Below are 24,458 nucleotides of genomic sequence, written 5' to 3' on the forward strand. Positions count from 1 at the left end.
GAAGGGGGAGGGGGGGGGGGTTTAGGAATTAGGGCTTTAGTTTTGTTTCTTAATGTTTTTTAATATATTATATTTTACTGTTTTATAGTCGGGCCGGGCTGAACCGGATCATTTTTAAAAGTTTTCAGGCCCGGCCCGATTTTTTTGATCGGGCCGTTTTTCCTGCCCAGGCCCGACCAATGGGCTCTCTTTCAATGCCCAAGCCCGAAAAATTTCGGGCCGGGCTGGGCGAGCCGGGCAGGCCAGAAAGCCTGTGATCACCTCCGCAATAGGGTTATTGAAAGTGTTGTCATTTATATTAATTGTCTATTTAGTGAACATTTGCAGAATATTTCCTTTAACCTCTTTGCAAATGTCTCTAACCCTAGGGGGTGGATTCACACCAATTTACCATTGGGGACTTCTTTCATGAGCTCATCAATTGAGAAGAGATTTTAAAATCAAACTAAAAAAAGTGGTGCTCTTACCATTATTTCAGAAAAGTCAAAAAAATTGCATGCAATTTACACAATTACAATGTTAACATGCAGATACAAAGAACAGCTTAGGCTACTAGCAAAATAGGATTAATTTTAGCAATGCACATGTCAAATCCCTAAAAAGTTTTAGACCTGTCTAATAATTGCTCACTGCTTGTGAAGTTCAACAGTGTTAAAAATCAAGAACATTATGTCTTGCATAGCATGGCTATGCAATTCTCTCATATCCAACCATTTACTTAGTAGTTTGTCAAATTCCATTCAGATAAGCTCTAAGTTTGCAGAGCACTACTTTTTATTGGATCAAATTGGATTTACTTAGGCCAGGTTCAATAATATTGTGAAGGCAACAATCATATTGGCCAGCTTATGGCCAATATTCATAGCTCGGTTGATCGGCACCTAACTCTATGGGGGCGTTTGGTAACCCCAACAGGATCACCATGGTGAATTGGTGATCTAAGATCCTCAGTGATTCGAATACTGGGGTGATTTGATCCCCAGTAATCTAAGATCACTGTGTTTGGTTGGCCATGGTCCAGTGATTAATAATCCCTGGGTATCCATGAGTAACTTGTTTGGTATGGTACGGGGATCCAAGATCACCGACCACATAATACCACAAATACCCCTGATATATCTTAGTAAGATTTTTTATGTGTTTTTAATTCTCATAAATTAAAAACACATGTCAATATACTAATTCCTGTAATAGGTCCGTAATTTTGTCACATATTCTACTATTAGTAGCCCTTAATAAGTTTCTTTTGCTTATCCCCCTATAAAAAAATTCTTTTTAATTCTTTGACGACCATTCATGCTAATAAAATTTACTATAGAGACAATGACCAAGCGATCTAGCGAAATGCCACATATTTTCAGTGTGACCAATTATCCTTAATGTAGTATGCCGCCAATTTTGGTACCGCCAAAATTTCAAGATGAGCTGTTGCAGCACATAATTTCCATTTGATCATGAGAAAAGAGAGGGGAATGGTTGAATGTCCTGGATATAATTTAGATTGAAAAGCAAAATAGCAGCATATATACTGCTAATACTAAGAATGCAGAATCGGCAATGACCAAAAGAGACAAATTACTTAAGGACAATCAGCAATATCCAAGCGATTTAGCGAAATGCTACATATTTCCATTGTCACCAATTATCCTGAATGCAATATGCCGCCAATTTTGGTATTGCAAAATTTCAAGATGAGCTGTTGCAGCACATAATTTCCATTTGATAATGAGAAAAGAAAGGAGAATGGAGAAAATGTCCTGGATATAATTTAGATAGAAAAGGCAAAACAGCAGCATATATTCTGATAACACTAAAAATTGTAACACCCAAATCAATAAAAATCCATAAACATCAAAACTCCACGAAATCCACAAACATCTAAAGTATAATTGTGAGGAGGTCTAGGTAGCATCACACTGGATCAAAGTCAAATGAGGGTCTATATGGACCACCCTCTAACTGTTTTAGCACATATCTTCTCTTGAACTGTTGAGGCAGGGGTAAAAAAGAAGTCAATTTTGGACTTATCTTTGCTAATGACCTCGCCAGCAATCAATATATCATCCTCACTTAAATCTTCAATCTTCATAATCTCCTCAAACAAAGCCATACGCCTCTCATCACTTTGCCCCCTTCTTCTCAAAAAAGTTTACAATTTTTTTGAAGTCTTCCTTACTCCCTTCACATGCACTACTTATCTTACCCATCTCAGTGACCAACTTCTCTATGATAGTATCATTGTGCTTTCTCTTTTTACTTACTAAGCTTCCTTTTTTCTTGCCAATTGTTGCAGTACTAGTACCAACGCTTGTAGGTTGGCAAATAAATGGTGGTGCATCTATTGCATTCGGAGAACCTCCCTCAGCATCCATATCATCTCCCAAACTCATAGTATCACCTAAAGCTTCCTCCTCTTTCTCAATTTGTTCACAAGCATCAGCTGGATCCTCTGCACCCTCTCCATTTGCTCTATCCTTACCAAACACAATTGACAAGTCTTCATAATAAGGGAAAGGCTTGTTTCTCAGGCCAGCTGCATGGGGATGACTCTGTCAACACAAAACAAAAATTATTAAACAATTCTAGAGATACAAACAAGTGAAGAATTATATTGAAAAGGCATTAGTTTAAAGCAAACTTAGAAAGCATATATTTATGTAATACCTTCACCCATAGGTCATAAACATCTTTATCTGCAACCACACATTTCTCTCTATCATTCCATCCAAATCCCGAGCAGTTTGGTCCTAACATTTCTGCAATTGCATTGTATTGCTTTTTTAGTAACTTCACATGATTTTCAATGTGTGAATTTCCTCTCAATCCACAACCAGGAAGCTTTTTTTCCATCATTCTCTCCAAATGCTGGTGAAATCCTGGCCTAAATGTGCCATTATCACCCTTCCAACCACCAGCATTCACTACCTCAATAAGGCACTCAACCAGCTTTGCATCTTCAGTCTTTGTCCAAATTCTTTTCAAGGAAGTAGTTCTGTCTGCTCTTGTATTTGCTTTTTTATTCCCTTGAAAAAGTTGTTCTTCCATCCTAAAAATTAGACAGAAAGAATAATATATTGCACACATTGGACACAAGTAATTGTTCATAATAGATAAAATACAGCAAAATAGATGATGACATTACAAAAATATTCTCAAAAAATTGTTCATGTACAAATAGAAATTTCATTAAACATATTAGCCTATGCATTTCGACTATTCATCCATTGCTCGAACATATCATTCGCCAAATTCTCTCTGAAAGCAGCCCAAGCATCACTTGTCTCTACATAGGTTATCCTATCACTAACTTCTTCCTCTTGTGAGCTAGTGACATCCTCAACAACCTCGATGTCCATTGGGTCAATAGGCATTTCTTCTCTGATAAAGTTGTGAAGAAGACAACAAGCACTAATGATTCTACATTGGGTTTTTACAGAGTAAAATGACTGAGACCTTAGAATTGCCCATCTTCCTTTTAGCAACCCAAAGCACCTCTCTATAACATTCCTAGCCCGAGAGTGCTTCATGTTAAAGAACTCATGAGCATTTGTGGGTTGTTGACTCTGTCTCCACTCATTCAAATGGTATCTTTGTCCTCTATAAGGAGCCAAAAAGCCTTCAGCATTTGCGTATCCAGCATCACATAGATAATAGTAACCTGTATATTGTAAAATACGATAATTACTATCAAAATAAATAATGCATCACTTGGTATGAGAATTTGGCTATTCTATTTATCATTTTTTTACTTACCTTGGGGCACCTTTAAGCCATTTCTCCTCAAAATGGCATCTCGAAGCACTCGAGAATCAGTAGCTGATCCCTCCCCCCAGGCAATACATAAATGAATTGCATGTCTCGAGTACAAACACCAAGGACATTAGTAGCAATCTCACCCTTGCGACTTCGATACCTAGGCTTGTCGGCCTCCTCTACATTGACCTTTATGTATGTTCCATCAAGTGCTCCGAGGCAGTTCTACATTTATAAGATAGTTTATTTAGTTTAGTAGTATAATTTAATTGATACAACTAAAGTAGTGGTAAAGAGTACCTTGAACCACTTCCACCTCTCATCTGTACAGTTCTCCATCACAGCTTCAGGTTTCCGTAACAACATGGAATGGAGACGTAGCACTAGGGGTGCAAATGGGTCGGGTCGGGTCCTAGGTGACCCCGATCCGACCCGGTTTTTTGTTCGGGTCCCAATTTTGGACCCGGACCCGACCCGGTTGAAGATCGGGTTGGGTCGGGTCGGGTCCGAGTCGGGTTCGGGTCGGGTCCGGGTCTGATTCGGGTTGGGTCCGGGTCCGATCGGGTCCAATTTTTTGTGCTTTTGGGAAAAAATTTGGACAAATCTAATTTGGTCATACCATAATTATGAGGTGCTAGGTGACCCATGACTTGAAAGACTTTGCAATTGAGCTCCAGTCAGAACAGATGACCCATGACTCACTAACTAAGTCGGTCTACAAGCCAAATTTCATATCACACTATTTTTTATCTATATGACTGATTGGACGGAACTCGGTGTCTCCCAGCTCCCCTCTCACGAGGACAAAAAAAAATCCCAGACCTTCTTCCAAAATCCAATTCCATTACAGAAAACTGGCACATGACCCATATTCAGTTGCAGTGTTCCTTCACTTTCTCCCTTCAAAAGTTAAAAGAAACAAAAACCAAAAAACAGAAGGAAAAAAAAAAGGCAGCTACACACCAGAGGTCTCAACAGTGTAATAGATCGAGAGAGAATCCTGACGGGCCGACGTTCCTTTGGATTCTGTGAACCTATGCTTGTTGCTAACTTGCTATCCTCCCACACTGACCAACAGTACCACAACCCACGCCAAAAAAAAAAAAAAAGAAAAAAAAAAGAAAAGACTTTCTTTTGCTTTTCCTCTCTCTCTCTCTTCGGGTCCATTCGGGTCGGGTCGGGTCCGTTTGGTAAACCCAGACCCGACCCAGAAAATGATTCGGGTCCAATTTTAGGACCCGACCCGGACCCGCGGGTCCTAAAATTCGGGTCGGGTCGGGTCTACGCGGGTCGGGTCGGGTCGGGTCACGGGTCGACCCGACCCATTTGCAGCCTTACGTAGCACAGAGTTGAGAACATCATGAAATTGTCTACTTATTGTCTCGCTAGAACGGGCGACTTGTCTCTTAATTATCCTATTCTTTACATCATGTGAAATTATATGTAAAAATATGGCAACCGTTTCCTCTACATCCATGTTTTTAGAGGATTTGAGTCTTCCTTGTGTTTTTAGTAAATGACATAAATTGTGAAAGGCTCTCCTATCCATCCGTATATTTTCAACAGAGGCTAAGTCACTATCAAACACAATTTTACCCAAATTCATAGACCTTATGTACTGCCTACTAACTAAATCCATTTTCCATCTTAATCTCAAATTAGATTGATTGCTAAATATGAAAGTAGTAAGCAATTGTATGCTGAAGTATATGTGCTCCATCATTTTCATTCGAAAAAGTAAGACACCAAGTAACTGCAAATGCCTTGATCTTGGGAATCGAGCCATTACCGCAAACAATAATGCAAACAATTTAATTTTACATGGCAAACTTTCTTTTAATCTCAAAAGAAAACCACATAAGGAACTTATCTATGAACTTATCTTTACCATGTCAAGCAAGACCAGAATAGGAATAGGTTATCCCATGGCACTTCATGGTCAAGGTGAAGGAAAGAATTTGTCCAGAAAGGGACAAATTCACAGGCATGGTATATAAATTCACAGCACAGCAACTATTCACTGGCAAGGGCATTATGATACTTTCACTCCATCTAACTAATAAAAATCTCATCCCACCATCTCCTGTACTCGAAGCAGCAACTGCAACATCATAGCACAACAACTATCAACCCCTCTGCAGGCCAGGAAACTCTCCACCTCCCTTCCATCAAGGGGGAAGACTCGTAGCCAGCTCCTATTTCCGTTTTATATGGGTCCTTTGCTTCACACTGGATCAGGTAAGGAGCCTCCCACTCCTCTCCCCCCTCCCCCCTGCAGGCCAAGAAACTCTCCACCTCCCTTCCATCAAGGGGGAAGACCCGTAGGTAGCTCCTGTTCCCATTTTATATGGGGCCTTTGCTTCCTTTTGGTTAGGCTTTGAAAGCCTACCTCTCCTCCACACCCCCCCCCTCCCCTCTGCAGGCCAGGAAACTCTCCACCTCCCTTCCATCAAGGGGGAAGACCCGTAGGCAGCTCCTGTTCCCGTTTTATATGGGGTCTTTGCTTCCTCTCCTCCGCACCCCCCCCTCCCCTCTGTAGGCCAGGAAACTCTCCACCTCCCTTCCATCAAGGGGGAAGACCCATAGGCAGCTCTTGTTCCCGTTTTATATGGGGTCTTTGCTCCCTCTCCTCCGCACCCCCCCTCCCCTCTGCAGGCCAGGAAACTCTCCACCTCCCTTCCATCAAGGGGGAAGACCTATAGGCAGCTCCTACTCTCGTTTTATATGGGGCCTTTGCTTTCTTTTGGTCAGGCTTAGAAAGCCTCCCTCTCCTCTGCCACACCCCCCTCCCCTCTGCAGGCCAGAAAACAAAAACACGATGGAGAGCAGAGTACATACCTGAATCTTTGAGGCCTCTCAGATCTCCGTCGGAAGTCGCCGTTGAATGCCTTCGGACTCCTTGACGCTCGCTGGAAAGGAGGGTAGAGAGATGGGAGAGATCAGAGCAAAGATAGGAAGAGGTAACGACTCAAGATAAAAAATGGTTGAGGAGTATTTTAGTCTATAATTTTTAACTTAGGATCACCCCCATGGGGTGATCTTGGATTCCCGACCTCAAGGACGGGTATCCCATCACCGGGTTGGAGGGTGATTTGAGGAGTGGAGGTGATTTAGGATCACCGCCACGTAGGATCACCGTGGTGCAACCAAACGCGGTGATCTCATCACCTCCACCCCTATCACCCTTGATCCTGGGCTGATCACCCCATACCAAACGCCCCCTATTAGTAAAATATCTTAGATCAAACTTGCGCCGAGGTATTGAATGATTATATTTTACAGAACCCCCGAACACCCCCAAAAAAGATGCACAAAAATAGAAGTGAAAACAAAACTCAATTAACACATTGGTTGGTGTTGGCCTCTCGGTTGTTGACTCCAAACTTGAGGTTTTCTAGTCATTTGGTTAAATATCAAGCTCAAATCAGGAACAGCAATTTTGTGAGGACTTGTATAGGTGTATGTTTAATCCTACATCGGTTATTCACTGAATAGATCTTGGGTATTTATACAGGATCAAAAAATCCAAATAATTCCTTCCGGCTAGCCATTTTGGATGGAGTCATGAGTTGTTACAAAGGGTATCGGAACGATTCCAGCCTATAATTTATATGGACTAGGGGATACTACGGCACGGATCCATTAGGGCTGACCACGGGCTAATCATGACGTTTGTGATTAGATTTGAATGGATTTGAACCATTAGCCTGACAAAGATGTCAGAGCTTGAACGAGAAAAGTATATGAAAACTCATGCGGACGTGTATTTAGTCCCACATCGATTATTCCTGAATAAATCTTTGATACTTATATAAGATCAAGAAACCCAAATAATACTTTCCGATTAGCTATTTTGGGTGGGGCCTTTGGTTATTACAAATCTAATTATATAAGGACATAAGTGATTCCTAAAATCATGCTAATAGAAAGGTTGAAGTGATTAGCCTCCAAAGCAGAGACCCACCAGTTATCATTTTATATTATTTTAATTTCTGAGGCATCATGCATAACCCTATAATTTGATGGATGCTAACTAGAGATCGGCTACAAGTACATACATTATTTGAACAGTAGTCCCCCTAATTGCGTTTCAAGTAGCCATCCTATATGTTATCCCATCAGGCCACTTCCTGCAAGCTAGCAACAAAATGGATGCATAACGCCATACTTTCGTGATTAGAAGAGAGATTGTCCACAAACATATTATTTCGTTTTTGTTAGGGTCTGGAGGGACTTCTTAATTCCATATCGCTTGTGTGACGAAAAGTGTTGTGCCTTAAATGGAAGGGCTCCCCTCTTTCTCTTCAGAGGCGCCTTTTAAAGGGCAAAACCGTGAGGGATGGATGGGTGGCTCCCTATAAGGGTCTACAATCCTCGATCCCTAAAGCGGATAATACCTCTGGAGAGAAACGCTGATACTCTTAGTCCACAACAGTTGGCGCTAGAGGAAGGGCCTACTCTATACCCTGTAAAACTTAAGTATGGAATCATAGCACTCTCCGTCAGAGGGGCCGTGTTGGGGTCTGGGGGAACTCCTTTAATTCGATACCGCTTGTGTGTATGAGTGGCAAAATATGACCCGACCCGCCAACCCGACCCGTGTTCGACCCGCCATAAACAGGTTTGGGTTTGGCCTAAACAGGTTCGGGTTGTAAACAGGTCGACCCGTTTAACCTGTTTATTAATTGGGTCGGATACGGGTTTTAGATGTCTGACCCGTTTAAACCGTTTAACCCGTTTAATATATGGGTCGGATTGGATCAGACAAGGTGGCCCAAGCCTTGGCCCAAAGAAAAGCAATAACTACCTATCTCCACAGCCCACAGGTTGCTTAGCCCACAATCCAGCGTGATTTAATGAGATGGGACGGGTCACGGGGTCAGGAACAGGTAGTCAGGCCGAACCCATCCGTCCCTCTCTCTGTCGCGTTTCCGTCCCTCATCTCTCCCTCCATCGCGTCGAACCCTCCAAACCTCCAATCCTCCATGGATGATGGACCCGGCTCTCTCCCTCTCGTCGTCGAAACCTCCTGGCCTCCCACCTCTCCGGCTCTTCCTCTCTTGACGAAAGAAATCCCGAGTTCCGATCAGCGGCTCGGTGCAGCGCTGCAACGACAACACAGCGGCGGTCGCATGCCTCGCGGTAGATCTCGAGTTCGATCGGTGAAGCTCCGGCGGCGACGCGGCAAGACGGAGGCCACGGGCGGTGCGGGGAGGCGGCTCGGGCGCGGCCGTGGCGAGGGAGGCCGATCGGAGAAGAAGATGAGCAGTGATTTTTTTTTTCTCCTTTACCCTCCCGCCTCTCTCTCTCGATCTCTCTCCTCTCTCTCTCTCTCTCGGTCTCGATCTCTCCCTCCTCTCTCTCTCGGTCTCGATCTCTCCTCCTCTCGGTCTCGATCTCGATCTCTCCTCCTCTCTCGGTCTGGATCTCGATCTCTCCTCCTCTCTCGGTCTCGGTCTCTCCTCCTCTCTCGGTCTGGATCTCGATCTCTCCTCCTCTCTCGGTCTCGGTCTCTCCTCCTCTCTCGGACTCTCTCTCTCTCTCTTTCTCTCGTCTCTTCCCCTCCCATCCAGCCGGGCAGCCGGTCCCCATCCTTTTCTTTCCTTAAACGGGTCTTAAACGGGTCGGTCAGGTGACCTGTTTATTAAACAGGTCGGGTTCAGGTTATAAATCCGGACCTGTTTAATAAACAGGTCGGGTTCAGATTTATAATATTTTGACCCGACCTGTATCTGACCCGACCTGTTTATGCCTGACCCGACCCGATTGCCACCCCTACTTGTGTGACGTCTTTTAAAGAACAAAACCGTGAGGGTGGCTCCCTATAAGGATCTACGATCTTCGATCTCAAAGCGGATAATATCTCTGAAGAGAAACGCGGATACTCTTAGTCCACAGCAATTCTCATCTTAAATTATCTGTTTAGCCTCCAAACAACAACCCTCTGTTACCCTGTCTCGTCCCTTCCTGACTTTCTTCGAGCACCAACATGGGTGGATGGTGCTATGTTTTCGTGAACACGAAGAAAACAAAATTTTTGGGGGTACGGCTGCTTTTGAACCATAGAATTTAGTACCATTACAAATAATCACCCAATCATCCATCTCAGAAACAAGCGGCTCTTCTCCATCATAAAAAAGAGATAATAATTTACTTTGTCACATTAGGTATTGGATCTGATTCGATTTTAATATAATAGATTTTACCAAACCTGCAGATCCGGAACATATATAAATAATGGTAGAATTTTTTTTTGAAATACGATCGAATATATAAACTTTTCACAAATCCTCTCCAGTAGCAGTAATAATTAATTTATATAAAAAAAATAATTTTTTTAGCCTCACATGAGCTGCAACAAAATTACCAATCAATTTAACACAATCTAGGCACGAGTTATTGTCCTTTTGTTATTGGCCGCATATGGGTTGGTAGAATAATTGCTCAGAAAGTAGCCGTCGATGGATCCTAAAAATCTAAAACCAATAATTTCAATGGACCAAGGTAGGGCCCAGCACGTGTCAGAGAAGTAGGCGTGTATAGGCTAACGTTACGTGTTCCCAGCCATGCAAATTGGTCCACCCACTGCACGGTGACAACTCATCGACGACCAAGGAACTTGACCAAACTCTAATAAATGTGGGCCCCTATGGACCAGCCAGTCGCATCGACCAATCCTTCTCTGCATTAATTATAATTTTTTAAATTCATTTCTTCACAATCCTTTCTCTAAAAATGTTTCCATCACTTAAAAGATGCAATTAACAATATTAATTATTATTTCATAATTAATTTTGCATTTATACTACTGGTACAATATCTGTTATTTTTCTAGGGAAAGAGCCGGGCTAAGCCCAACCCAAAATTACTAATTATCACAGTTATTATTATAACTTTTGTTAAATTATCCCAAATCATATAATTCAGTTGGTATAAGCAAAAATTGATGGAATAATTAAACTTTAATAAAACATATCTTGACTTGCTAAATCTATCTTAAAACTCTGAGATGATCCGCAGTTGCAATCAACCAAAAATAACTCTGATCTAAACGGGGATTAGCAGAAGAATCTTTTAAAAAGAGAGCTCTTAATGCGTGCTTTAGAGAAGGAGTATGGCATGCTATTTATAGTCCTCTTCGGGACCAAACACCGTGGGTGTTTATACCCGTGAAGAATTATCTCCATCAAAATAACTTTTCACTATTATAAAATTATTTTAATGTTCTTAAAATCATCAGAATTTATGCAATTCAAAACATGAGTTCTAATGAGACGGAATCAGAATTTAATTAAAAAAATTAATATTTTTCTATTTGCACTATATTAACATCATTTGTCAATGGGGCACAACTCTTCCGCCCTTCTTTTCTCTACAGTACGGAATGGTATGGGCTCTTCCTCTCCACCACTGTCCTTCTTTCTTTTTTTAATGGCTGCAGACCAAACTTTAGGTTCGCGACATCCTGTACGCCCGAAACCATTTATTCTATAGCCTACGGATATCAAATATTATGTGGACGTCTTGTCAACTTGGGTTCCGCAGGGTGCGGTCATTATTGGTCTTCATTATTCCCCTAATTCTTGGTAAAGATCGAATGGGGCACCTCTAAAAATTTTAGCGACGACCTGAAAACGTCGCAATACGGTAGACGAAAGTTGAGTGCTCCGCCAAGACGCCGAATATCTCCGTAGTCGCATATATCCCTTTTCTACTCTCGTCTATTCTGCCACGGATGCGACATGTCAGTGATCGACGTTGATATCTGTCTCAAATCCATTGAACTTGTGCACTACAGCGCCCAAATTTATTTTTGTTTCTATGGGCCAACTCTCTCTCTATCTTAAAGTGAATTTTGACAAAAATATGCCCACCGATGATGATAGTGCTGAAGTGATATTTGTAATCAAAAACCACATATGGGCATCGTTCCTTCAAGGCTTAGACGGAGCTGAAGATAAGCATAGAAGAGACTCTTACGCAAAACATGTAAAGAAGGACTCGATCTTGTTGATTGAGTGCTTACGAGAGAAGGGGTGGAAAAAGACAACAATCCCTCTGCAGTTTAATCGACAACAATCGGGGGCAGCTAAATGTAGACCAGAGAATTCTAACTTATCGTATCACCCACCAACCATGAATTTTTTTGGTAGGATTGCAAAAAAACAAGAAGACAGGTGGGGTGGAGCTTTTTGACGTACGTAACCTGCAGTTGATTTCTCATTGACAATATGAAGGACTAATCAATGCTCAAGTTTCTAATGTGATTTCTTTGTTGTCCTATAACTGCAGGGGCGCAGCCCCGTGCCAAATTTGGCATGGCCAATGGCTAGGGCTGTTAATGAAATTATCAGGCTCGGGCTCGGCTCGGCTCGTTAACAGCCCTACCCATGGCCTGAGAAAATTTATAGGGTAAAACTCAAATGTGGCATTTAGTTGTCCAAATAGGATCTGTGATCTTAGATTCTCATCTTAGAGTAATCTAATATTGTATTTCTCATGCTATATTTTAGATATTTATGATTCACTTATTTAGTATGCCATGTAATATCAAAACTATCCAGACATATTCTATATATTTTGTAATTATTAAATGTAATTCTCAAATAAATCATAGCAAAGTATATATGAACATAAATGAAATTATCAAAATCTGTTATTATGGATCAATTCAACATGATCAAAAAATAATCAAAAATTGTCAACTAATATCAGAAGATTATCAAACTTTTCCTGCTAGAAGAATTTTTTTTATGGGATTGTCATATCCTTCCTAGCTAGAAAATTTTGTTTTTTTTTCATAGATCAATATTTTTGGAAAAAAAATATTTTTATTAGATTGAGAGGCATTTTTATCCTTAAAATTTCATCGTCGCTATCTTGGGGTAATTTTGGAAACATCCTACAAAATAGATTTAACATCATTGGATTGGATGATAATTTTAGAATTGTGAATAATTTGGAATTACTGCCACATAGGGTTAACATAGTACAACCAAATAAAATAATACTATCGTTTTTATTGATATCGCTATTGCTCTTAGTACTATCATTCTATACTGAACACCATCAGAAAAACATAAATAAATCCAAACACTAGGACCAAGTTAAAGAACATCTTCTTTTGTCAGCACGACATGAGTTTGTCCTCCACGTTGATCACGCATACTAATAAAAAATATAAAACATTAATCGTTGCTTAAATGTTTTTCATAAATCATTAATTATTACTTAAATGTTTCTTTTCCTTGAGGCATCTTGTGCCCGTTGGCTCGAGTAATATATTCATGGTAGGGTTGCTGCTTTTAGCCTCTTGGTTGGTTGGTTATCAGCATCTTAACAGCAGAATACGTCAAGAAAAAAAAGTTGAGTTTACAGCCTTTTGTCTCTCAGCTATCAGCCTCCTGACGCATGGGGTGATGTATGGGACTAAAAAAGGACAACAAAGAGAGGTTCCAGTGCGCTCTCTCTCTTTGGGCTTGAAATATACTATAGACGAGCAGATTACCTCCTTCGCTGTATCTGAGGTCTAAAGAGAAGTTCTACTTCCCCTCTTCCACTATTATTAGAGGAAAGGAGCCTTGACCTCTTCCCACCTCCAAGGGAGACTCCCCATATAAACCATTGAGGACTGGGCTTTGGTTTCCAAGGAGAAAGGAGCTTAATTTGTTCGGCCTTGGTTGGAGATGGCGAACGCAGCGGCGCCTTTGTTGGAGAAGGTGTACTTCGAGAACTGCCCGGGTTGTAAGCAGGAGAAGAAGAAGGATGCCAACCCAGGGATACCCTACAAAGAGTTCGCCTTTGTGTGGATGGTCACGCTCTGCACCGGTAATTAAGGAAAACTCGCACTCATTTTTTATGTCTTTCTTACTGTTTTTCAGAGAAATAGCTATGTCTATACTTTAGAGCATGCGCTTTGATTCCATGAGCTGGTTAATCGCTAGAAACTTTTTGCTGCATTAATTTGGCACATCAGAATTTTTTTTCTTCTTTTTTTTTTATTTTTTTATTTAGTCTGGTTAGAAGAGAAGTTAGACCGAAATTTGTCTTACTCGTACCATACTATTATAGTATCGGTACGGTACAATATTGAGTGTCAATACGCCAACAGTACCAGATTAATACGGTATGGTATGTTCGGTACTATTCGATATGATAATAGATGGCTGAGAGCAATAGGATTAAGTAGACTTAAAAAGAGGAAAATAATATTTTGCTGTTGCTGTAAGGTTTGCGACTAGGATTTATCTGAAGAGTTTTAGGAAGCATTATCATGTGATTCTTATAAATGGTTTTGCGATCGATCTAAAAGGTTTGAAAGAAGACAATTTGTTGTTGCTGTGTGGTTTGTAATATTATATAAAAAAATTTATACTATACTAATATTATCGTAGTGTGGCGTCGACATGGGTCCAGTACTTAGACGAATCTCGACTGCTAGGATGTTTTTTTTTTTAATGGATGAAGCGTTCCAGAGGCATCAGTAAAGTGATGTGTGGTGATAGATTCAATTTTCCTTTGAAATTTTAACCGATGAAGCTTTCCTGCCAGCTTGAATAGTTTGGCCGTACGTGCAGGGTTCCGTGGGAAGTTTGGCATGCGATAAATTTTTTCAGATGATGAATGATGGATGGGTAAGAATGGGACAAGAGGTTGCAGTCATCCAATAATTTTTTTTAGAAAAAGCCCCTACATTCTTTCAGATTCTATTTCGAACCATTAAAAAAAAATAAAGATTTTCCTTCGGTCACTTTCTTTATTATTAAAAAAAGAGTAAATTATACTAATCTCCCTCAAGGTTTGGGGTGATTATATTAGCCCTTTAACATTTCAGAAATATGCAATATCCCCTCCTAAATCCGTTAAAGCAGATGACTACGTTATGTTTTTCATTTTTGGGGCATGTTTCTTTTTGCCCTGGGACTTCAATTCCTCATTAACAATAAAAATATAACAAATAACATGAAGCAAATGTAAAAAAGGAAATTAACAGTTTGTTTTTGTTCTTCAAAGACCACAATCTAATAATCTACTTTTGAACTTCAAATACCACAATCTACAACCAAGTGACTCTGATACTTGAAGTGCTGCACTTTGTTGTTGACAAGAAATTTTAGCATCATTCATGGTAACATTAGCTTCTTTATATCATTATGTACAACATTACGATGATTTTGAGACTTTGATTTGAGATCATCATGAATTCTCACAAACAAACTTCATATTTTGAAGAAATAAATTAATGCTCGTGAGATTGGGTATGTGGAACTTAATGGTTGGGGGTTGTGTTATGCGTATGGCAAAAGTTTTTTTTTTTTTTTGATGAAAACATGTATTAAAAAAATTGAAGTAGTGAAATCTATATTTCTGAAACTTTGGGTGAGAATCTATATATAATTCCTCCAAACATTGAAGGAGGTTAGTGTAATTTAATCAAAACGAAATCAAGTCTTTCTTATTCAACATTTTTTTTTATGGATAAGAAAGGGAGATGGATGGATGCCTGCTCCCCACTCCCCATAGAAATCAAAAAGTGAAATAATGATCCCCAAGATTTTTTTTATATGTAGATTGTGAAAAGACGAATACCATCAAGTTAGTGAAGGTGTTGGTGCTGGATATGGGATTGAATTTTGCCCTCATCAAAAAAACTTAAGACGCGTTTGGATCGCGGAGAGAAAAAAAAAGAAAAAGTATGGTCAACGAAAAAAGAAAGGTCACTTATTTGGTTGGAGTTTTTAAAGAAGAGAGATGGAAGAGTAACATTTTCATAGGAATAATTGAATAAGATTCCTGTGTTTTATGAAAAAGAAAAATCATAAAGAACATTAGAAAGCTATTTTCTTACCGATTAGAAATTGAGATTTTTTTCTTTCAAAACTACTCTTAAACCATCAAAACCTATAAATAAAGTTTTTTTCTTTATTAAGAGTATAATAAATATTCCATACAACTTTCTTAGGAAGTAGATACTCAACAAAACATAAGCCACTTTGGAATGTACCACTTTTTCATGATCAACCAAATATGTTAAAATTATTTTTTCAAGCATTATATTTTCAGAAATTATCTTTCTAGAAAAAATATTTTGATGAAAAAAAAATTTTCACGCAAAAACTATGCACCTTTCTTGGGGTCCACCAAATGATGATCCTACAAGCCAATTGATGGGGAGTGGAACTAGGTGTCTGGAGCTGGATGCTAATAAATCACAAAATTTGTGCCATCAGATGGAGAGATTATACCCTATACTGCATGCACTATATGGTTGCAAACAATTAGAGCTGCTCATTCCTATATCGATGCACTGAAATCAGAGCTTGATGAATGAACCCTATAAAAATAAATGGTTGTGATTGCCTATGTATTCGGCTATATAATGCATGCAGTGTAGGATATTATTTCTCCATCAGGTGAACACAACTCATGTGATTCCTAACAATTTGGACTAATATTATTATACTACCTAAAAATATTTTTGGAAAGATGGAAAGCGCTTCCTGCTCCCAAACATCGCCAAACAGAACCCAAGAGTGCGGCCCAAAAAGTTATCTTGTCGCTTCTGTTACAAGATGGTTCCACGTGTAGGAAAAGAACGGCAGAGCTCAAACCCGCAGAGAAATTTCTATGCTGTGTACTGTGCACAGATTTGCACAGACCGCGACGGCGACCGGATCCCGTAACCGACCGGGGAACCGAACAGCGAGCCCACTCTCTCCTCCGGAGTTCTCGCCGCCACGTCCCTCAGTCCCTCGTAACCGTATGGGGCCCAACTAGTGCTTGTTGTTTGGAAAGTTGAAACTTCAAGATTGCGACACGTGGCACGGAGTTTGCTGTGGTACGTGGGTTGGGCCGAAGCTACAACAGAAAAATTTTTAGATTCCCATATGGGACCCACGCCCCTAAATATGGCGGGCCCGCATTCTTTTCCCACGTGGCTATCTCCTTACCTTGATACGTGTCTCCATGCACCCGGTCCTTTTCCTATCGAACCGGGTCCGGGTTCTCCTCGTCTGCCACTTAAACGACATTCTAATTCACCGTCGGACTCGCCGTCTCCTCACCGTCCGTGCCCTCACCGCCTCGTCTTGGACGTGCAAAGAAGGCAGACACAAGTCCGGCTCCAACGTCGGAAGGTTACGCGACTCGCTCCCTCTCTGTTGGTTTTTAAATAGCACGAGACCCGAAAAGCAGGTTCGCCGAATCCGAGCTCGATGGTAGAGACAGGCGGGGGAGTTCCGTTTCCTCTTCTTCGATAGTTTCTTGGAAAGCGATTGAATCGAAGGCGATGGTGTTGAATTGAATTCGAGGTGGTGGGGAGGAGTTGGGCGTGGAGTTTGGCGAGGCGGGAGGGGGTTTCTTGAAAGGCCGAAGGCTTTGTTCTCTTAAAACTCCGAAGGAGATGGCGGAGAACAGAGCCCCGTTGTTGGAGAGGATGATGTACTACGAGAGCTGCCCCGGGTGTAAGTTGGAACGGAGGAAGGAGGAGAGAAGAGGGATACCCTACAAGGAGTTTCTTTATGTGTGGATCGTCACGCTTTGTACTGGTGAGGAAAGTAGGATTAATTTTGGTTTCTTGATTGGTTTGTTTTGAAGAGTTGATGTTTAAAGCTGTTTTTTGAGGCCAAGAACTGTTTTTTTTTTTTTTGGTACAGCGAGGTACTATTCTTTTTCATGGCATTTGGCGGGAGAGTAGTTTTCTTTTTCTTCTTCTTCTTCTTTTTTTAAATTTCTTGGGGAAAACTGGCTGGAATTTGCTTTCTTGCTGGATGATTTAAGGCAATGGTCTTCAAAGCTTGGATTTTGATACCAAGAATTGGTTAAAATACTAGGTTTCGAATGGCATTTGTGTGGAGAGAGTTCTACTAGTGTATTATTTTTCAAAAAAAAAAATTGTTAGGCTGGTTGGATTAGAGATCTAGCTAGAGATTCTGAGGAATAGTTGCTGCAATCTGCTTTTTTGATGGTTTTTGTTTTAAAGAAACGATCTTTTCATTGTCCATCTGATGCCAAGAATTGGTTGCTTGTATATTTTTGGATTGCATTTGGTAGGGAGACATCTCTTGTTTGTGCGTTTTTTTGTTAGGCTTGTTGGAGGAGATTAGGCGGGAATCCAAAGGAATGACTTTGAGTAGTTCTTTGGAGTTGATTTTATTGGTATACAACAGATTGTTGAGTTAATGAGCTGATAAATGTTTTGAAAAAGTGTTGCCAAAAAATTTTCATTGCGGGGTTCTTTGATGCTGTGGAGCATTGTTATGCACTTTTAAAGCAATGTGTTTCGTTTTTGATTGAGCAAGTAATGATGTTTTCACTTCGATGTAGACAATTTAGTTTTCTTTTGGCTCTTTTCTGCATATCTGTTTTCTATTTTTAACTAAGGCGGTACAAGTTGATGTTCTGGGTAATCATGGGTTCTTTTATCTTACAACATTTTCGTCAACATTGATCTAAGCAACAACTACTGCTTTTACCTGATATTTAGCAGGTGAATGTTTTCTGGGAGTTTAGCGATCACGGGTCTGGGATTATAGTTAAATGGCTATCTGTTGCTCGATGTATTGACCTTTTATTTATGGATATAAATTGCAGAAATGTTAGAGAAAGAACCTGTAAGACAAAACAATATTCAAGCAATAAACTGATTGTGCTAAATAAGTTCAGAGGCATCATGACAGGTACAGGATGGTTTCTTGAATAAAATAAGTTGGAATGAATGAATTGGTGATGGATGGGAATGAGATTGAAAGATTGCAGTAATCCAGAACATACTTGTTATTTTTTGAAATTTCATCATAAAGAAAATTAAATGGAATTACTTTGTTAACATTTACTAAACATTGATGGAACCTTCTGCAGAGCAATGAGAGTTATCCCAGTGGTCAAAACATGCACCGTAAATGCAAAATTTTCTATAAGCATCATATTTTGACTAGCTTAAATGGGAGGAGTGTGTGAAGACCTGTTCGAGTATGTATTGAGTCCTACATCAATTATCCATTAGGTAGATTTTGGATACTTATACAGGGGCAAGGAGCATGGCTTTAAATTCTAAAGAATTGGGTGTCCCAATTTCTCTATGGAATAGGATGCTCCATTATCCCGCCCCGACTTGGCAGCCATCTTGGTCAAGTATATCTGTATATGTACTGTCTATCCCTCTCCCCTTCTCCTTTCTTAATTTCTTTCCTTATTTGTTTCTTTTTTCCCTTTCTTCCTCCTTTCCTTCCTTTTTTTTATTTTTTATTTTTTCTTCCTTTCTTTCCTTCCTTTCTTTCCTTGCTTTCTTTTTTCTCTTCTCCCTTCCTTCCCTCCTCTCTTTTTTCTTCTTCTTACTTTCGTTTCTTCCTTATTTTCTTTTATTTCTTTCTTCTTATTTTCCCTTCTTTCCTTTTCTTCTTCTTTTATTTTGTTATCTTTTCCTTTTTTCATCTTTCCTTACTTTCTTTCTTTCATCTTTCTTCTTCTTTCCTACGTGGATGGATTTTGAAGTCGTACACTCATCCCATCTTGTTTTCTAACAAGAATGGGATGAGATGGTTAGGACACCTCTTATCCCATCAGAATTTAAAATGTTGGTTACAAATGGCATCAGAGTAGAGACGGTCCACGGTTCATATGGACTAGGAGATACTATAGCTTGACCTTTTCTGGGTTGACCATAGACGAAGTCTATTATTTGTGATTGGACTTGACTAGATGTGAACACTTAGCCTAGCGAGGATGCCAAAGCTTAAATAAGAGATTATGATAGAATCCTTGTGGACATGTATTTAGTCCCAGTAAATACATTGATTGTATGCTGGGGAGATCTTACATACTTATTCGGAGCTAAGAAATTTAAATAATACCTTTTGACTAGCCTTTTTGATTGATATTCTATATCGTTATAAATGGTATCATTTTAGACCCCACTTAAGGTCCATGTGACTAGGGGACACTACAACACAAGTACATTTATGACTGACCTCGGGCTAATTATGGTATTTTTGATTAGAATTGATTGAACTTAGATCCTTAGCCTCTCAAGGATGTTAGAACTTAAATAAGAGAGTATGTGAGATTCTGTGTAGCCGTGTATTTAGTTTCATATTGGTTGTACACTGGGAAGATCTCTAGTGCTTATACAGAGCCAAGAAACCTAAATAATACCTTTTAACTAGTCTTTTTTATGTAAAGTTCTTGATCGTTATGATGATATCAGAGAGGACTCAGCACATAGCCCATGTGCATTAGGGAAGTTGCAATATGGATCCTTCTAGGGTTGACCATCAGTTGATTGTGGTGTTGGTGATTGGATTTAACTAAATTTGGATCTTAGCTTAGCGAAGATGGCCAAGCTTAAATAGAGGAGTATGTGAGAATCCGTATAAGGTATGTTTAGTTCCACATCATTTGTATGCTAGAGAATCTTAGGTAATTATATAGAGTCAAAGAACTAAAACAACACTTTCCTACTAGCTTTTATGGGTAAGGTGCTGGGTTGTTACGAATAGTATTGGAGTAGACCTATCTCATGGCCTATGTAGACTAAGGGATGCTGCAATATGGATTCATTTAGGGTTGACCACGGGCTGATCATGATTTTCATATTGGATTTGGATCCTTAGCCCGGTGAGGATGCCAAAGCTTAAATGGGAGGAGTATGTGAGAGCCTATACGGGCTTGTGTTTAGTTTCTTATTGATTGAGCTCTGAAAAGATATTGGGTATTTATGCAAGGTCAAGAAACCCAAATAATGCTTTTCAATTAACTTTTTTGGATAAGGTCCTTGGTCATTACAAAAGATATTATAGCATACCCGACTCACAGCCCATATGGGTCAGAGACACTATAGTATGGATCATTTTGGGGCTGATCACTGACCGATTATGGTGTTTGTGATTGAGTTTGACTGGATTTGGACCTTCAGCCTAGCAAGGATGCCAGGACTCAAATGAGGAAGTATGTGAGAGCTATGTGTGGTGTGGTTAGTCCCACATTATCTATATACTAGAAAAGTTTTGGGTACTTATACCGGGCTAAGAAACTTATATAATACCTTTTAGCTAGTCTTTTTCGGTGAGATCCTAGATTATTGTAAAAAGTACCAAAGTGGCCTCAACCCACAATCCATATGGATTAGGGGACGCTGCAACATGGACATTTTTAGGTGGGGATCTTGAGTCAATCATGTTGTTTGTGATTGGATTGGACTAGATTTGGATCTTTGGCTTAGCGATGATGCTTGAGCTTAAACAATGGGAGCATGTAAAAGCTCGAGTATGTATGTGTTTTAGTCCTACATAGGTTGTGCAAAGAGAAGATCTTAGATAATTATATTGGGCCAAGAAACCTAAATAACACCTTTCGGTTAGCCTTTTTGAGTAAGATTCTAAGTTGTTACAAATAGTATCAGAGCAAATCCAGCTCATGACCTATGTAAATATAAGACATTGAAGCACAGGCCCTTCTGGGATTGATCATAGATTGATCACTATATTTATGATTGGATTTGGCTGTATTTGGACCCCTAGCCTAGAGAGGATGCCAATACTTAAAGGGGGAGAGGGTTATATGAGGACTCATGTTGGCATGTGTTTAATCCAACATCGTTTGTGCATTGAGGAGATTTTGTCTACTTATACAAGGAATCCAAACAACACCTTTTGGTGAGGTCTTGGGTTGTTAATACCACTCCTCAATGCATAGTCTATTAGGCAGGTCATAAACTTTGTCAAATAGACAAGTTCCCACCATACTCAATTTATATTTTCAATGACTAAGAAAAATGGTTCCTAAAAACATGGACTATCATTTGTTCATATAGTTGTATATTAGATTATTGATACCACATATATTTGTGGATACAATGTAGGCTTGTTATACACATAGTATTATGAGGGGCTACAAACTACCATAGTTACATATATTGTGTTTTTTACCACAATGGAAGATACTTGCTATATTTCAACATTACAACATTTGCTTTATGGACTTCATCATATTTTGAAGAATCGCTAAGTTTTGTATTGTGCATATTTCTACTTCACTACACATTTTTATACTGAAGAATGAGGAGACAAATGTGGATATTTCCCTTAGAGTTGAGATTGTTTCAGTGCACACTTTAATTTGTGTAGCATTGCTTGCCACTTAGGCTTTTTATATCATGGCAAGAGTATGACTGCTTTTGCTGTATAAACTGGAGTTTTGACAATGGAGTGAAGTTAATTTTGTACAAAAACAAGTGATGGGAAACCTAAAAAAAATTGATAGCAATTGGGAGAAAGGAATTGACATCAAGCAAAAGCAAGATTTGTTAATCATTTTACACACCTAAACTCCCTTATGTCAAAATGGAAGGGTGGGTCTGCAAAAAGGAGAGGACCAACGAACACCTCAACTGTATTTGAGGAAACTAGGGGGGGCTTAAAAAATTCAGTCCCACTATTGAATTCAAATATTTACATTTGGTTGACAACTAACTGTAGAAAAAATAGACTAAAACTCTTAAATAAGTCCTATTGATGTGAAGGTGTTAACACTGGTGTTGCCTACTATAGCAAAGATTGACAAATTTGGATCATAAAGCAAAGCATGATGCCATGGTTATGGTTATGGATTTGTACTTCTACTATGTCATGGAGAATATGGTTCTAAAAGAGTATGCTTAGTGAATAATGGCAAGAAAATTGACATTAATTATAGAGTGGTCATTTTGTGTTGAGATAAGCAGAGATGATTCCTACCAGCTAAGGTAAGGAACATAGTGTTGCAGCTGCTCCACACAACCGTGGTCTCTTAAACTGAATTTTGTTGCCTTCCTATGCCCGAAGCGAATGGGTGCTGCCGTGGGTCAATTCCAGGGCAGGGGATGAAACTTTTGATAGTTTTATTTGAATTTGATGTTTCAAGGTACTTTTATGAGTTGTTTAGGATTTTTCCCCTTAATGTTGCATTTACTTCTCTCTGGAAGCAATGTTGTACATTTGTATCCTATTTATGAAATGCAACAAGGTTGTTCAGGTCCAGAATCAACGTGAGCCATACCTGAAATGATTCAGGTTTATGTATAGAATTTGGACCTAAGCCTAAGTTTGTTTTGTTCAGCCCTCATTCTGTTTTGAGTGGTATCATGGGCCAACCACTGTTTACCTATAATTGTTAATGTATGTTTTTTTTCTTGGTTGAGGTGGGTCTGATTTTTGCTAGACCCAGTTTGACAATTATCTTTGGAATTAGGATTTAATGCAAATTCTCAAATTTTAAGTATGAGACAGCTCCAAATCAAATTGGGTATGTTGAATCTTGGCCTACTTGAGACACTTGCACCATGCTTTATAGTTTATATATGTTCTATTTCAATATTTGATACGATTTGTTGCTTTCTAATGATTTACATATTTTGTCCTCTCATTTTTTATCTTACATGTTTTTCTAACACTTCTTTTTTGTGTCTGGCCTTTTCAGCTTTACCCATATCGATACTGTTTCCATTCTTATATTTCATGGTATGTATGCTGAATTGTTGTTGTTTATTTTTTATTTGGAAGCATAGAATCATTTAAGTTCTACTATGTTCAAAGAAATTATCTTGTTTATTCATGCTTGGAGTTGCTCGTCTTGTTAAGCCTTTGTTCCTTCTTTTTTTGTAAAGATAGATACTAAAACCAAAGGTGGAGTCTAACCAATGAGGGTATAATTGACTAATTTTACCAAATAAATCCTCTACGATCTAAGATGTCTACATTGTTCATTTTCATTTGTATTTTTTGCTAACCATAGCACCTTAATTGCTAAAGTGACTATTAACCTTTAAGCGCTATACCAGCTGTTCAAGCAGTGCGACCTATTCATGAATGGCCCACTTACTTCATCTGATGACTTATTATGTAACATTGTTTGCTCCTTTTTTTTGCTACAACGGATGACTCATATACTTCTAGTATGAATACATCCAAAAAAGTCAAAAGATAACAAGTCTTGGAGCGCTCTAGGCAGCTCCCTCTCACCAACTCAGAGAGCTCCTCCAGAGTGGTTTGCCACATATGAGGCCACCCAATCCATAACTTCACTGACCTCTCTATAGACATGCTTGGCCTGGAAGGCAATATCTTTATTTACCATGGCCTGAATATTTCGGAGCAATGGGTGGCAGCCACCCATGTCGCCGGTGCACCTCTGGATCCAGCCGATCACCGTAGCCAAGTCATCCTCCAGGAGGACTGTCACGCCCCGAGCCCGAGGCGCAGCAGACGCCGCACGCCCGCACGGCGGACCGCACAGGCGTGCAAGGCATCGGAACATATCGGAGTAAATGCAGATGTTCAAAACTTATTTAAGGGTTAATCCCAGATGCTTTAAATTGACATAAATAATTCAGGTCATTCAAAAGCAGTCTTACAAAATTCCAAAATAACATTTGCTAACATAATTCAAATGTCCAAGCTAATCTAACTAAAGAACCAATAACTGAAGGAATCGTCGGAAAATCTAACGCACTCCCCAATCCCGTGCGATCAAGCATCTGGATCTGAAAAACAGAGAAAATAAAATAATGAGCTACACTAGCTCAGTAAGCAACAAAATACCCAAGAGTGGGGTCACAGCATATCAGATCAAAATACAAAATAATAACTGAAAATAAATCACAAATAATATCATTTTTCTCTTTTCAAAACTTATTATCATTTTACAAAAAAAGCTCTGATATCATAATCTCA

General features: G+C 39.5%; 1 protein-coding gene across 5 annotated transcripts in view; it reads left to right on the top strand.

The window, feature by feature from the left end:
- Nucleotides 1–13,225: 13,225 nt before the first annotated feature.
- LOC103697307 (protein ZINC INDUCED FACILITATOR-LIKE 1-like) overlaps nucleotides 13,226–24,458 on the top strand; it is a 34,161-nt gene continuing 22,928 nt past the window's right edge. The window contains exons 1-3 of one of the 5 annotated variants that reach the window (XM_039124775.1): nucleotides 13,451–13,581; nucleotides 14,331–17,300; nucleotides 23,206–23,246. In XM_039124775.1, the coding sequence (XP_038980703.1) occupies nucleotides 17,156–17,300; nucleotides 23,206–23,246 (186 nt within the window). In that variant the 5' untranslated portion in view covers nucleotides 13,451–13,581; nucleotides 14,331–17,155. Of the gene's footprint in view, nucleotides 13,582–14,330; nucleotides 17,301–23,205; nucleotides 23,247–24,458 lie in introns of those variants that run through there. The other 4 variants (XM_039124772.1, XM_039124774.1, XM_039124771.1 and 1 more) reach the window with 4 other exon arrangements.

Source organism: Phoenix dactylifera, chromosome 3 (genome assembly GCF_009389715.1).
Source record: "Phoenix dactylifera cultivar Barhee BC4 chromosome 3, palm_55x_up_171113_PBpolish2nd_filt_p, whole genome shotgun sequence".
Classification (NCBI taxonomy): domain Eukaryota; kingdom Viridiplantae; phylum Streptophyta; class Magnoliopsida; order Arecales; family Arecaceae; genus Phoenix; species Phoenix dactylifera.